This window comes from Lepus europaeus, chromosome 3 (genome assembly GCF_033115175.1).
Source record: "Lepus europaeus isolate LE1 chromosome 3, mLepTim1.pri, whole genome shotgun sequence".
Taxonomy (NCBI): Eukaryota; Metazoa; Chordata; class Mammalia; order Lagomorpha; family Leporidae; genus Lepus; species Lepus europaeus.
Window position 1 is genome coordinate 44090189 of NC_084829.1, and position 13763 is coordinate 44103951.

Sequence of the window (13763 nt, forward strand, 5' to 3'; positions counted from 1 at the left end):
AATATTTAAATGTACCTCTTCTTAATTTAAAAAGATTTTAATTTCTTTGAAAGGCAGAGATGTGGCACAGTGGGTTAATCCTCTGCCTGCATCCCATCTGGACACTGGTTCTAGTCCCAGCTGCTCCTCTTCCCATCCAACTCTCTGCTATGGCCTGGGAAAGCAGTAGAAATTAGTCCAAGTCCTTGGGCCCCTGCACCCACGTGGGAGACCCAGAAAAGGCTCCTGGCTCCTGGCTTCGGATGGGCCCAGTTCCAGCCATTGTGGCCATTTGGGGAGTGAACCAGTGGATGGAAGACTTCACCCCTCACTCCTCTACCTCTGCCTTTTGAATAAAACAAATCTTTTTTTTTTTAAGATTTATTTTATTTATTTGAAAATCAAGGTTACAGAGAGAGAGAGGTCTTCCCTCCACTGGTTAACCCCCCAAATGGCCACAATGGCCGGAACTGCACGGATCCGAAGCCAGGAGCCAGGAGCCTCCTCCGGGTCTTCCCACGTGGGTGCAGGGGCCTAAGGACTCGGGCCATCCTTCACTACTTCCCCAGGCCACAGCAAAGAGCTGGATAGGAAGTGGAGCAGCCAGGTCTCGAACTGGCGCCCATATAGGATGCTGGCACTGCAGGAGGCACTTTACCCGCTATGCCACAGCGCCAGCCCCAAATAAATAAATCTTTAAAAAAAAAAAAAAAACTGACACCAGGAGCCAGGAAACCAACCTGGGTCTCCCCATGTACGTAGCAGGGATCCAATGACTTGAGCCATCACTGGCTACCTTCTAGAAAGTGCATTAGCAGGGAACTGGAATCAGAAGCAGAGCTGGGACTCAAAACCAGGCCCTCCGATAGAGGATGCAGGCATCCCAAGTGGTGGTTAAACCACTATGCCAAATGCCCACCCCGAAAGTTAACGTCTCGAAGAGGCTTTGTGCCAGAAACTACAGTGAGCATCTTAGAGCATCACTCTACTGCACGGCTGGAGAAGCTGAGGCAGGGGAGACTGAGCCATGTGTGTGTGTTGGGGGTTTCCTGGCTGTTAGCAAGCCAGGTGCTCCCAGCAGTGTGGTGTGGCTCTACCAGGGGCAACAGCAGGGCAGGCAGCGTGGAGGAGGAAGAGAAGAGGCAAGATGCGGAAGGGTGCAACTACAATGAAAAGGATAGAATGAGCGTAGAGGGTGGGGTCCAGAAGATCCCCAGGGCTCTGGCCTGGGGAGAGGAGAGGAAGGAAGGGGCTCCATCTTGGCACAGGTGGAACCTGAAATGCTGGGGAGGGGGCTGCTGGAAGGGCGGCTCCTCCTGGGCGGTGTGTTTGCATGAGGCTGATACACACATTTGGCATGGATGTAGATTTTCTCCTCTCCACTTTTCCATGGTGGCTGTCTCACCCACCAGCAGTGTACAAGGGTTCTGGGTTCCCCACATCCTCACCAGCACTTAATATTTGCCTTTTTTTTAAGATTTATTTATTTTTTGAGAGGTAGAGTCACAGAAATTGATCTTCCCTCTACTGGTTCACTCCCCAATTGGTTGCAACGGCTGGAGCTGCCAGGAGCCACGCGTTTCCTCTGGGTCTCCCACGCGGGTGCAGGGGCTCAAGCACTTGGGCCATCTTCTACTGCTTTCCCAGGCCACAGCAGAGAGCTGGGTCAGAAGTGGAGCAGCTGGGATTCTAATTGGAGCCCATATGGGATGCCAGCACCACACGCGGAGGCTTAACCTACCACGCCACAGCGCTGACCCCTGTCTTTTGTTTTCAATGTTTTTAAAAATGTATTTATTGGGGCCAGTGCTATGACTCTGCCTTTCAAATAAAAATAAATAAATAAATCGTCTTTAAAAAAAAAAGAGAGAGAAAAAGATGTATTTATTTGAAAGGCAGAGTTAAAGAGCGAGAGAGGGAAGGAGAGAGGGAGAGAGAGAGGGAGAGAGAATTTTCCATCCACTTCTACCCAAACACTTGCAACAACTAGGGGTGGGCCAGGCGGGAGCCAGGAGCCAGGAGCTCCATTCTGGTCTGCCACGTGGGTTACCGGGGCCCCAGCATTTGAGCCATCTTCAGCTGCTTTTCCAGGTGCATTAGCAGGGCGCTGGGTCAGAAGCAGAGTAGCTGGCACTCAAACGGGCACTCCCCTAGGGTCACAAGCAACGGCTTAACCTGCTGCGCCTAATGGGTGTGAGGCAGCATTCCTGCTTTATTCTTAATTTGCATTTCCCTGACGACTAAGACCACGGAGCTTACCGGTCCTTTGTAAATCTCCACCTGAAAAACACCTGTTCCTTAACGGGGTTGTTTGTCTTTGTTTTTGAGCAGAGGACATTTTTCCCGACAAGGGCATGGTGGCTTACATAAACCACAGCCGACTCAAGGCCAAAGGCGTTGGCCAACACCACAACGCCCACTGCTACGGGAACCAGAGCTTTGAGGAGCTGCGGGCCACCTGTCTGAGGAGGGGCGAGCTGTTCGAGGACCCCCTGTTCCCCGCGGAACCCTACTCGCTCGGCTTCAAGGACCTCGGCCCCAACTCCAAGCACGTGCAGGCCATCAGCTGGCAGCGGCCCAAGGTGCACCCTGGGAGGCGAGGCACCGGCCTTGGGGGTGGTGGGGGTGGGGGTGGGTTTGCAGCGATTCCACAGTCTCTTTGCTCATCTCCAACCCTCCGCCGCCCAGCCTGGACCCTCACCTTCCTCCCCACCCAACAGAGCCAGAACAGTTCTGAATGTGCTTAAGCCAAAGCCCCCAGACAGCCCTGGGGAGGTCACCCGTGAGCCTTTGCTCTCACGGCCCTGAGGCAACGCCAGGTTGCTCCTCCCCATGCTGTTCCCTGGTGCACAGTCCCGGGGAAGGCAGGGGGCCTGTCCTGGGCCCCCTGAGCCCCTGATCCTTCCTCCCCTGCAGGACATCACGAGCAACCCTCAGTTCATATCTGACGGGATCTCTCCGACTGACATCTGCCAGGGGATACTCGGTGAGCGGGGCGGGAAGCCGGGCTCCTGCTGGGCAAGAGGGCTTGGGGTGCGGCAAGGTGTCTTTGGAGGCTGGAAAACCGGGGTGCCTAGGTTCAGACCATCCACTTCCACTTCCGGGTCCCGCCCCTCCCCGCTCCTGGTGCCACCTCCACCTGCTTCACTTGGGGCCTGGGGGCCACCTGGAGGGCAGCATTGGTCACCGATTGCCACATAATGAGTTACCCAAGACTTAGGGACTTAGAAAACCAGCATGGCTTGACACACACTTCCATGGGTCAGGAAATGTGGAGCCAGGGAGGTCTCCCATGAGGTCACAGCCCGGGCTGTGGCCATCTGAAGCCAGGGCTGCGGCTGGCAGCTCTGCTCCCCAGAGGTGCTGTCACGCGGCAGGAGGCCTCGCCCGAGGGCCTTCCCAGGAGGCTGTTCGGGTGTCCACGCAGCGTGGCCGCTGCCCGCCCACCCCCAAAGCCAGTGATCCCTGAGAGACGGCGAGCTGGTCTCAGGGGTCACACAGGGGCAGCCCCAGCATACTCAGCGCCCCTGATGCTGGTCCCCACTGCGCCTCCTGAGAATCCGCAGAGGGACCGGAGCAGCCAAGGAGGGAGCACTCAGGCCAGCCTCCCATGGGCCGTGTGGATGACCCCGGGGTGGGGGGCGCCTCCATTCTGCCCTGCTTGTGGCAGAGCAAGGTGTGGGCAGGGCGACCCCTCCTCCTGCTTTCCAGGGGACTGCTGGCTGCTGGCCGCCATCGGCTCCCTCACCACGTGCCCCAAACTGCTATACCGCGTGGTGCCCAGGGGGCAGAGCTTCAGGAAGAACTATGCAGGCATCTTCCACTTCCAGGTGAGGGCGGGGTTGCTGCGTGGGATGGGGGCCAGTGCAGGAGAGACAGACAGGATCCACGCCAGCGCTGAAGTCTCGGTTTTTCTTTTTTATTTCACAGGATAGCATTCATGGGGGGTGTTTGGGTCTAATTGTGACAGCAATCTCTGCTCATGGGAAAAACCACCCAGGCAAATGTTTTCAAAGGTTTATTTATTTGAAAAGCTGAATTACAGAGAGGCAGAGGCAGATAGAGAGAGAGGTCTTCCATCCGTTGGTTCATTCCCCAAGTGGCTGCAATGGCCAGAGCTGTACCAACCCAAAGCCAGGAGCCAGGAGCTTCTTCTGGGTCTCCCATGTGGGTGCAGGGGCCCAAAGACTTGGGCCATCTTCTACTGCTTTCCCAGGCCACAGCAGAGAGCTGGATTGGAAGTAGAGCAGTTAGAACTCTAACCGGCGCCCACAAGGGATGCCGGTCCTGCAGGCGGCGGCTTTACCTGCTACGCCACAGCACTTGCCCCACAACCACATGTTTTTAACCACCTTACAAGTTTGTGGCTCTCATCCTGCCTTCTCATTATTCATGTCTGGGTGTGTGTATGTGTCTGGGTGTGCCTGTGTGCGTCTCCGTGTGCACGTGTGTATCTGTGCGCGTGTATGTATATGTATGTGTCTGTATATTTGTGTGCATGTGTATGTTTGTGTGTCCATGTGTATATGTGCACTTCTGTGTCGGTGTATTTGTGTGTACGCATCTGTGAGTATGCATGTCTGTGTGCCTGTGGGTGTATCTGTGTGTGTGCCTGGGTGTTTGTGCCTATGTAGGTGTCTCTCTGTATATTTGTGTCTATGTGTGCCTGTGTGGCCTTGTTACTCCTGCCACATTCTCGTTGTAAGCTGCCCCTCTAACTTAGCAACAGGTGGGCAGCTCCCCACGTCAGCAGACACAGCCTCTGCATTGCCTTTCCCGCTGTGGAGCCGTCCTGAAGCGTGGGACAGCGGGCCTGCGTGTCACCAAACCCAGCCACCAGGGGGCGCCGGGATGCGGGGGCGTGTGGGGGTGCGGGGTGCCCTCCTCTGCGGCGGGCTGAGGCCCCCTGCCGCCCCCAGCTCTGGCAGTTCGGGCAGTGGATGGACGTGGTGGTGGACGACCGGCTGCCCACCAGGAACAACAAGCTGATGTTCGTGCACTCGGCCCAGAACTCGGAGTTCTGGAGCGCCCTGCTGGAGAAGGCCTACGCCAAGTGAGTGCCCCGAGCCCGCGCCTTGCCGGGCCTTGCACGGCGGGGGCGCCCCGCTGCCCTCACCGCGGCCTCTCTGCGCCCGCCCGCAGGCTGAGCGGGTCCTACGAAGCGCTGGCCGGGGGCAGCACCATGGAGGGCCTCGAGGACTTCACCGGGGGCGTGGCCCAGAGCTTCCAGCTGCAGAAGCCGCCGCCCGACCTGCTGAGGCTCCTGCGGAAGGCAGTGGAGCGCTCCTCCCTCATGGGCTGCTCCATCGAAGTAAGCGGGCCTGGCGACCTCAGGGCCTTTGCTTCTCCCCCTCAGGGTTCTTTCCCCAGACAGCTGCGAGCCTGGCTCCTTCCTCACATTTGAGCCCAGCCATTCTCCCCTCAGACCAGCCTCCCCGAGCCCCCACGCCGTTACCTTCCCGACATTCCTTGCCACCTGCCATACCCTGCCTGTCTGTGTGCTTTTTCCGGGCCCATCCTCTCCAGAATGGATTCGCAGTCCACGAGGGCAGTACTCCAGACACAGCCCTGCAGGCAGGAGGCACCCAACAAGTATTTATTTGGACAAGCGAACCCAGAGTGCCCAGCACAGCCAAGGCTGGACCAGGGCTGGAGCCAGGAACACATGCAGATCTCCCCCGTGGGTGGCAGGGACTCAGTTCCTCGAGCCAGCACCACCGTCCCCCAGGGTCTGCATTGCCAGGAAGCTGGGGCCAGGAGCCAGAGCTGGGAATGGGACCCAGGCACTCCAGTGTGGGTCGCGGGCGCCTTAACCACCAGGCTAAATGCCTGTGCCCAGGAAATGTATTCCCAGTAGTCAAAATCAGGAATGACCCGGATGAATGAACGGCTGAACTAACCATGGCGATCACGCACCGTGGGCTACTTAGGCAGCAACACAGAGGAACCCGCTGTTGAGACGTAGCTCCAGGGAATTGTGCCACTTTTTTTTTTTTTTTTTTTTTTTTGACAGGCAGAGTTAGACAGTGAGAGAGACAGAGAGAAAGGTCTTCCTTTTTCTGTTGGTTCACCCCCCAAGTGGCCACCACGGCTGGCGTGTTGCTGCCAGCCAGCTCTGCGCCGATCCGAAGCCAGGAGCCAGGTGCTTCCTCCTGGTCTCCCATGCGGGTGCAGGGCCCAAGCACTTGGGCCATCCTCCACTGCCTTCCTGGGCCACAGCAGAGAGCTGGGCTGGAAGAGGAGCAACCGGGACAGAATCCGGCACCCTGACCGGGACTAGAACCCGGGGTGCCGGTGCCGCAGGCGGAGGATTAGCCTAGTGAGCCGCGGCGCCGGCCATTGTGCCACATTTAAAAAGCCAGCCCCCTACGTCACACACTGCGCGACTCTGCTCATAGGACATTCCGAAAAGGAGGAATCATACAGAGGACGTAGGATGGTGGGAGGCTCTGAAAGGGTGAGAAGAGGTGGGTGTGGTTACAGAAGCACAGCCCAGCACGTGTGTGTGTGCGCGCGCGCACGCGTGTGCTGATGGAGGTGTCCCATGTCTCGGCTACACGGGTGTCCAAACCACACGAATCGCACCTGAACGAGTCCCGGCATGCTGGGGGAACCTGTGTGAGGTTGGCGGCTCATGTCCACATCAACATCCCGCTCTCACACGCTGCAGCTTTGCAACCCCGGGGAACTGCGTGTGAACCTCCAGTCATTTCCAAACAGAAAGCGTCATGACAATTCAAACGAACTGGAGTTCTCGTCTTTCTTCGGGTGCCCAGGTCCCTCTGCCCAGACCCTCCCTGCCTCCTGTCCATCTGTGTCCTGCAGGTCAACAGTGACAGTGACCTGGAGTCCGTGACCCACAGGATGCTGGTGAGGGGACATGCGTATGCAGTGACTGGCCTTCAGGACGTGAGTCTGGACTACCGTGACCTTCCCTGAGAAAGACAAGAACCTCTTCCTGCTCCTCCTGACCCCGCCCCCCTGACCGTCAACCTGCTACCCGCAGGTCCTCTACAGAGGCAAGGTGGAAACGCTGATTAGGGTGCAGAATCCCTGGGGCCGGATTGAGTGGAATGGAGCCTGGAGCGACAAGTAGGCGCCCCTGAGCCAGGCGAGGAGGGGAGCAGGGGACTCGGCCGACCCCAGGAGCAAGGCAGGACCACCGAAGGAGCACCCGGGGTCCTGTCTGGGAGGACACCCCAAGCGCCAGGGCCAGCCCTCCCTCTAGATGCTGCATCTTAACTCGGGACCCCAGAAGGCCTGCGTTCAGGGATGGGGGTGTCCCCTGGGGTGGGGGGGGCGGGCACTGCCTGCCCCCACCGCTCTCCTTGCACTTGCCTGTGTCTGCTCCAGCGCCAGGGAGTGGGAAGAGGTCAGCCCGGACATGCAGATAGAGTTACTGCACAAGAAGGAGGATGGAGAGTTCTGGTCAGTGTGGCGGGGGCCCCTGCGGCCCTTCGGCCGAGGTGCCTCAGGGGGCGGGGCCTATGGGTGCCAGTGAGCCACCAATCACTCCCACCCCCACCCCCGCCCAGGATGTCCTACCAGGATTTCTTGAAGAACTTCACACTCCTGGAGATCTGCAACCTCACGCCCGACACGCTGTCCGGGGAATACAAGAGCTGCTGGCACACCACCTTCTACGAGGGCAGCTGGCGCAGGGGCAGCACTGCGGGGGGCTGCAGGAATAACCCCGGTGGGTGAGGGCAGGAAGAGAGGGGTGGGCTTCAGGCTCGCCATGAAAGCAGGCCCAGGGCATGGGGTCACCGGGCTCAGGGGGGCCTGAGGTTAGGAGTCAGGCCCATTCTCATTACCCCACCCCTCCCCTCTGGGCTCCGTGGCTGGGGCAGCTCAGTCCGCCCTGGGAAGGGCACGGTCAAGGATCTGCCCCCCAGCATAGCCGTGCGGACCCGCTTCCCCCACAGACACGTTCTGGACCAACCCCCAGTTCAGGATTTCTCTCCCTGAGGAGGACGACCCAGATGAGGACTCGGAGGACAACACGATCGTGTGCACCTGCCTCGTGGCTCTGATGCAGAAGAACTGGCGGCACGGGCGGCCGCAGGGCTCCCAGCTCCACACCATTGGCTTCGTCATCTTCTCGGTGGGCGCCCCGGCCGGTCCCCCGGCCACCCCCGCTCCCCTGCCTGGCCTCTGCCCAGGAGACCCCCTCCTCCCCAGGACCACTGCCCGCCCAGGGAGAGGGACAAGCTCCAGCAGGCTCCATCCGCAACCCTGTCCATTGAGGCAGGGCTCTTCCCACCCAGGTTGACCTTCACAACTGGGAACTGGAGCTTGCTTGGTGCCAGGGGCGTGGTTCCCAAGGCCCGAGGGACATTGCCTTCCTGTGCCTTCCAGCAAGCAGGAAGGGGACCGAGGGCGGAGAGGTGAGGGCATCTGCCCAGGCTCCCAGGTCCCGGGGTCAGGGGTGGAGTCTGTGATTCTCAGGCACTCGGAACTTCTCCACAGCCCCCCAAGGGCCCCCCAAGTCACTCCACCCATGACACTCACCCCAAGAGCCAAGAGAAACCCCCGCCAAGTATTTCCCGAGACATCCTGTGCTTTGCAAAACCCTAGGAATGGTCCTTTGTCTGCTCCTTTGTGGCGTCAGCAATGTTTAGGGAGCACCTGCTCCATGCCAGGGCCCAGTCTAGTCTCCAGGGGCTCAACAGAGACAGGGACACGCACAGCCTTGGCCTACGCCAGACTAACAGATGTGCCTGCAGATGCCACGTCCAAGGTTAAGGGCAGGAGCGGCTCTGCTGCAGCCCCAGCTGGACGGAGCGCAGGGGCCTAATTAAGGGAGCTGGCAGCCCCAGCCGTGGAGCGCCAGCCTCGCTCGGCTTCCTGTCGCTGTCACTTCAGACCCCAGACTAGGTCATTTTGTAAAGGAAAGACGTTTATTTAACTCATGCTTCTGGAAGTCCAAGAATACGGCATCTGGTGCGGGCCTTCCTGCTGGGTCATGACCTGGGGACAGGCATCACAGGGCTGTGAGCCCTCCCCGGGCTGACTCAGGTCTCTCTTCCTGTTCTTCTGGGGCTACCAATGCAACCATGGGGGCCCTGGCTTTGTGACCTCATCTGATCCTCATGACCCCCAAAGGCTCCACCTCCGGAAGCCGTTAACACGGGGCTTTGGGGATGAAGTCCCAGCACGAGTTCTGGAGGGAACACCAGCAGGGCAGCAGCTGCTCTGTTCACCTTGACTTCGCTCAGCTTTCTGTTCATGTACTTGACGTCAGTCCTCAAGTTCAAGAGTCACCCATTAACATCCTCCAGGATATGGGTGTTCCTTGGAATAGCAGCTGGAAAATGTTCTTAAATTTCCATAACAGCTCTCTCACTTTTAACTGGGTGAGCCTGGACGAGTCACCTCACCTTTTGGGATTCCATTTCCTGTCCTTAGCCTAGGCCCTGGCAAAGCTTTGTGCGAACTGTACTTTGTGAGCCAAAGCAGATTCCTAATGCCAGGACCTTTTAGCTGTCACGATCCCAGGCCCCATGCCACCATCAGTGCCCCTGTGCTCCTGGCATACCCCCAACACACACACACACACACTGCACACACCTTACATGGCTTCCAGAGCTCTGCGCCCCTTTACTACTCTGGGGACCTGATCCTCTCTCTCTCTCTCTCTCTCTCTCTCTCTCCCTCTCCCCCCTTTCCCAGGTCCCAAAGGAGGTACAGAAAATGAAGACTTGGGGTTTGATCCTGGGCAGGCACTCACCCTAACCCTGGCTGCATGTGGATGGGCAGGGGCTAGGATGTGGGGAAAGGCTCTGGGGGGCACTGGGTTGGGATTCCAGCCCCCTCTGGCCTTGATGGGAATTGGAGATGAGAGAGAGCACACTGGGATTCCTGCCACTTGGCTGGTGTCCAGACCAGGTCCCTTGGGAGTGACACTTAGCCACCTTGGGGGACCCTCTCTCCCTGCCCTCCCGTGCCAGTCCTGTACCCACCTCCAGGGCTCGTGTGTAGTTTCAGAACATCCAGGATGTCCACTTGAAGAAGGACTTTTTCACAAAGTATCAGGACCATGGCTTCTCCGAGATCTTCACCAACTCCCGGGAGGTGAGCAGCCAGCTCCGCCTGGCGCCCGGGGACTACATCATCATCCCTTCCACCTTCGAGCCGCACAGAGACGCTGACTTCTTGCTTCGGGTCTTCACGGAGAAGCACAGCGAGTCCTGGTGAGGGGCTGCACCTCCCTGCTCCAGAGCTGAGGAGGTCAAGTTCAGGGCGCTGTCATCATCTGCCCACATTGTCCCTGTTTTGCAGTCAGGGAAGTTGAGACAGGCAGAGGTCCAGTCCAGCTGTCAGCAGAACCAGAGCTAGGCCCAGACCCCAGATTCTGGGTCGGGGGAGGGTCCCCAGGTGCTTCAGCACCTCTCCCAGAGCCAGCCCATGGAAACTCCCCTCCCCCAACCCCAGTAACCCCCAAGCCTTCTATGTCTTTGCCAGGGAGCTGGATGAAGTCAACTACTTGGAGCAGCTTCAGGAGGTGAGGGGAGGCTCCGGAGTTGGGGTTGGAAGATGGCACCCAGGGGTGTAAATGACTGGTTAGCACTGGCCCCTTTGCCACTCCCCTCCCCCCAGGAGAAGGTCTCCGAGGAGGAGTTGGACCAGAACTTTATCCGTCTGTTTGAGATCGTGGCAGGAGAGGTGACAGAGCCATGGGCTCAGGGCTGAAGGGAGGTAGCTGTGGGGCCGAGGGGCCCCAGCAGGGGCTGACGGTCCTGCTCCCTAGGACAACGAGATAGACATGTATGAGCTCCAAAGGCTGCTCAACAGGATGGCCATGAAACGTGAGTCTTCCGCATGCCCCGGGCCCCATCCCGACCACTCCCTGGGTCCCCACAGTGCTCCTTCCATTCCACCTCTTCTTCCTGCCCCCTGCCCCTCCCCACAGTCAAAAACTTCAAGAGCAAGGACTTTGGCTTGGACTCCTGCCGCTGCATGGTCAACCTCATGGATGTATCTTCCTGTCCAGTGGACAGCCCTGTCCGGTGCTCTCCCACCCCTGACCTGGCTCAGGGGAGGCTGCCTCTCCAGCCAGCGGTGCGCTGTGTCTTTGTTGGGGACTGGACTCTATGATAACAAAAGATGCCTGGGGGAACCACGTGGGAAAACAGGATGGAGCTCCTGGCTCCTAGCTTCAGCTTGACCCAGACTGGGCTGTTGTGGCCATCTGGGGAGCAAACCAGCAGATGGAAGATCTCTCTCTCTCTCTCTCTCTCTCTCTCTCTCTCTCTGTCACTTAGAGCGAGATCTTCCATCCGCTGGTTCACTCCCTAAATGGCCATAACAGCTGGAGCTGGGCTAGGCTGAAGCCAGGAGCCAGGAGCTCCATCCAGGTCTCCCACATGAGTACAAGGGCCCAAGCATTGGGCCAGCTCTGCTGCTTTCCCAGGTGCAATAGCAGGATTGGCAGCAGGGCAGCTGGGACTTGAACTGGTGCTCTGACATGGGATGCTGGCATCGCAGGCATTGGCTTAACCCACTGCACCACAATGCTGGCCCCAATAAGTACATTCTTTTTTAAGGAAGATGCCAGCCCTTCCAACTGTTGCCGCTCAGGAACCTTTGTGTGCCCCTCGGTGCAGCCCTCTGCTTCCCTGCCCCCCCCCAGGACCTCCTCATCCCCTTCTTGGCTATCCTTAACCACCCCCCAAGAAAGATGGCTCTGGCAAGCTGGGGCTTCTGGAGTTCCAGATCCTGTGGAAAAAAATCAAGAAATGGACGGTAAAGGGTACTGGGGGGGGGAGGGTCTTTGGGAGGGTGGGACCCAGTAAGGGTGGAGCTAGAACTGGAGTCCCTGGCTGCGCATGCACGCGCGTGCGCACACACACACACACACACAAACACGAGCACGCATGCACGCACGGTCGGCTGGAGTGCAGGTACAACCAGCCAGCCAAAATACTGACCAGCCAGCACAGCCAGGGACCGGCCAGTCTCAGCAGGTGCCGACTGACCCCCTGTGGATCACTAGGTGGGAGGAGCACAGGGGGCTGGGAGGGCGAGGGGTGCCCCGGGGCCCCCGAGGCCGCTGTGAGCCCAGTGTGCTGAGGCATCTCACTGTTCCCAGCAGCACGCCATGCACACAGCCCTATCTATTCACCTCTGCAGGACATCTTCCAGGAGTGTGACCAGGACAACTCAGGGACCCTGAACTCCTACGAGATGCGGTTGGCAATTGAGAAAGCAGGTGGCCAGGGGCCAGGGGCCACGAGATGGCTTTGGGGCAGGGTGGAAGTGGGGGGCAGTGGCCAGAAGCCTGGCCTCTCCCCCTGCCCTGTCCACTCTGTCCCCAGGCATCAAGCTGAACAACAAGGTGATGCAGGTGGTGGTGGCGAGGTACGCGGATGACAACATGATCGTGGACTTTAACAGCTTCATCAGCTGTTTTCTGAAGCTGAAGGCCATGTTCAGTGAGTCAGGCACCTGCCCACTGCCCAGCCCTGCTCAACCCAGTCCAGGACTCTGGCCCTCTCCCACACCTCCCACCAGCCAGTGCTGCTCCACAACCAGCCCCACGGCTTGCTCAGAACTGGGTCTGGCGCCCAGCAGGGCTTTCTTGAACTGTGGCCGGTCATTCTCCCCTGGACCACTGGAACCAGCTGGAGGGCAGCAAGGAAGGACTTGTGCCCTGTCTGGCATTCTCTCGAGCCGGGGGTGGGTCTTTCTCGGACCGCTGACTCAGCTTAGCCTTTCTCCCCTGCCACCCCCCAAAATAGCCTTCTTCCTGACCATGGACCCCAAGAATACTGGCTACATTCACGTGAACCTGCAGCAGGTGCGTGGGATGCTCCTCCACCTGCGGCTCCGCCCCCCAAAGAGTCACCCCGCCCATCCTGCGTCCCTCCTAAAACCACCCCTCCGCGCTGCCTCCTGGGCTGTCTTCTCTCCCTGCAGTGGCTGCAGGTAATCATGTGGGGATAGAGGCGCAGCGAGGGTGCTGGGCCGAGCGGAGGGCCACTCCTCGCAGCTCTCAGCTGATGAGAAGGCCACAGATGCCGAGTTTACCCTGTGCGCATCCTCCCAGTTTCCCCAGCCAGGCTTGAGGAGCAGCTGGATCGACCTCACAGTCTCCCTCCCTCTCTGGATGTATTTTACTACAAATGAAGTGATGCTTCCCTGGTGCCCCCATGACTAGGGAGGCCAAGAATAGGGAAGGGGCTCCTAGCTCACTTCCTGCTCCCCAGACGCCTCCTGACCTCTCACACCTGCCTCCTGGCCCAGCCTCACCCCTGCCCACCCACGGACCCTCTCACACCTGCCTCCTGGCCCAGGCTCGCCCCCACCCCGTCCACCCACGGACATTATCATAATAAACACACGTGCTGGCTTCCACGTCTCTGTGTGTCTATAATAGGAAGAGGTTGGCTGGGCTGGAAGTCCCCTGCCCAGCATCAAGGAGGAGATCCTGAAATTTATTGGGCAAAGGTGGCAGCCCCCACTTCCAGGGAGCACTTAGACCTGTGTGGCCATCACAGTAACTCGGGGCCGCTGCTGGCACTCGCAGGCAGTGCCAGGATGCTAAGTGCACAGCAGTGCCTGTCATGAAGAGAACCGTACGTGCCTCAGATTGGGGTGCAGCTAGAGAGGCAGCCGCCTGCAAACCCCGTCATCAGGGCTGGCAGAGTTAGGGGCCTGCAGACCCTGAGCCTCCCCTCTCATCTGTGCCGTCAAACCGGAGTCCCCAGCGGTGCTTGTACAGGCGCAACGGTAACAAATCCCACGGCGGCAGCAGCCCACGGGCTATATAAGCAAGGGGCGGT

At 58.9% G+C, this 13763-nt stretch overlaps 1 protein-coding gene across 1 annotated transcript; it reads left to right on the forward strand.

Annotated features, from left to right (window-relative positions):
- Positions 1-2318: 2318 nt before the first annotated feature.
- CAPN11 (calpain 11) lies at positions 2319-12924 on the forward strand. Its single transcript, XM_062187506.1, has 21 exons — positions 2319-2561; positions 2896-2965; positions 3691-3809; positions 4899-5032; positions 5122-5290; positions 6805-6888; positions 6986-7071; positions 7333-7407; positions 7515-7675; positions 7905-8083; positions 9652-9663; positions 9961-10172; positions 10444-10483; positions 10579-10644; positions 10730-10787; positions 10892-10956; positions 11656-11724; positions 12112-12190; positions 12297-12413; positions 12720-12778; positions 12898-12924. Exons 1-21 carry the CDS (start codon positions 2334-2336, stop codon positions 12922-12924), a joined length of 2109 nt encoding a protein of 702 aa, XP_062043490.1. The 5' UTR covers positions 2319-2333.
- The last annotated feature ends 839 nt before the right edge of the window (positions 12925-13763 follow it).

Coding starts and splice junctions, on each gene's coding strand:
- CAPN11 (XM_062187506.1), top strand. CDS start 2,334: ATGGTGGCTTACATAAACCACAGCCGACTCAAGGCCAAAGGCGTTGGC. Junction 7,072..7,332: donor AATGGAGCCTGGAGCGACAA/GTAGGCGCCCCT, acceptor TGTCTGCTCCAG/CGCCAGGGAGTGGGAAGAGG. Junction 10,173..10,443: donor GAGAAGCACAGCGAGTCCTG/GTGAGGGGCTGC, acceptor TGTCTTTGCCAG/GGAGCTGGATGAAGTCAACT.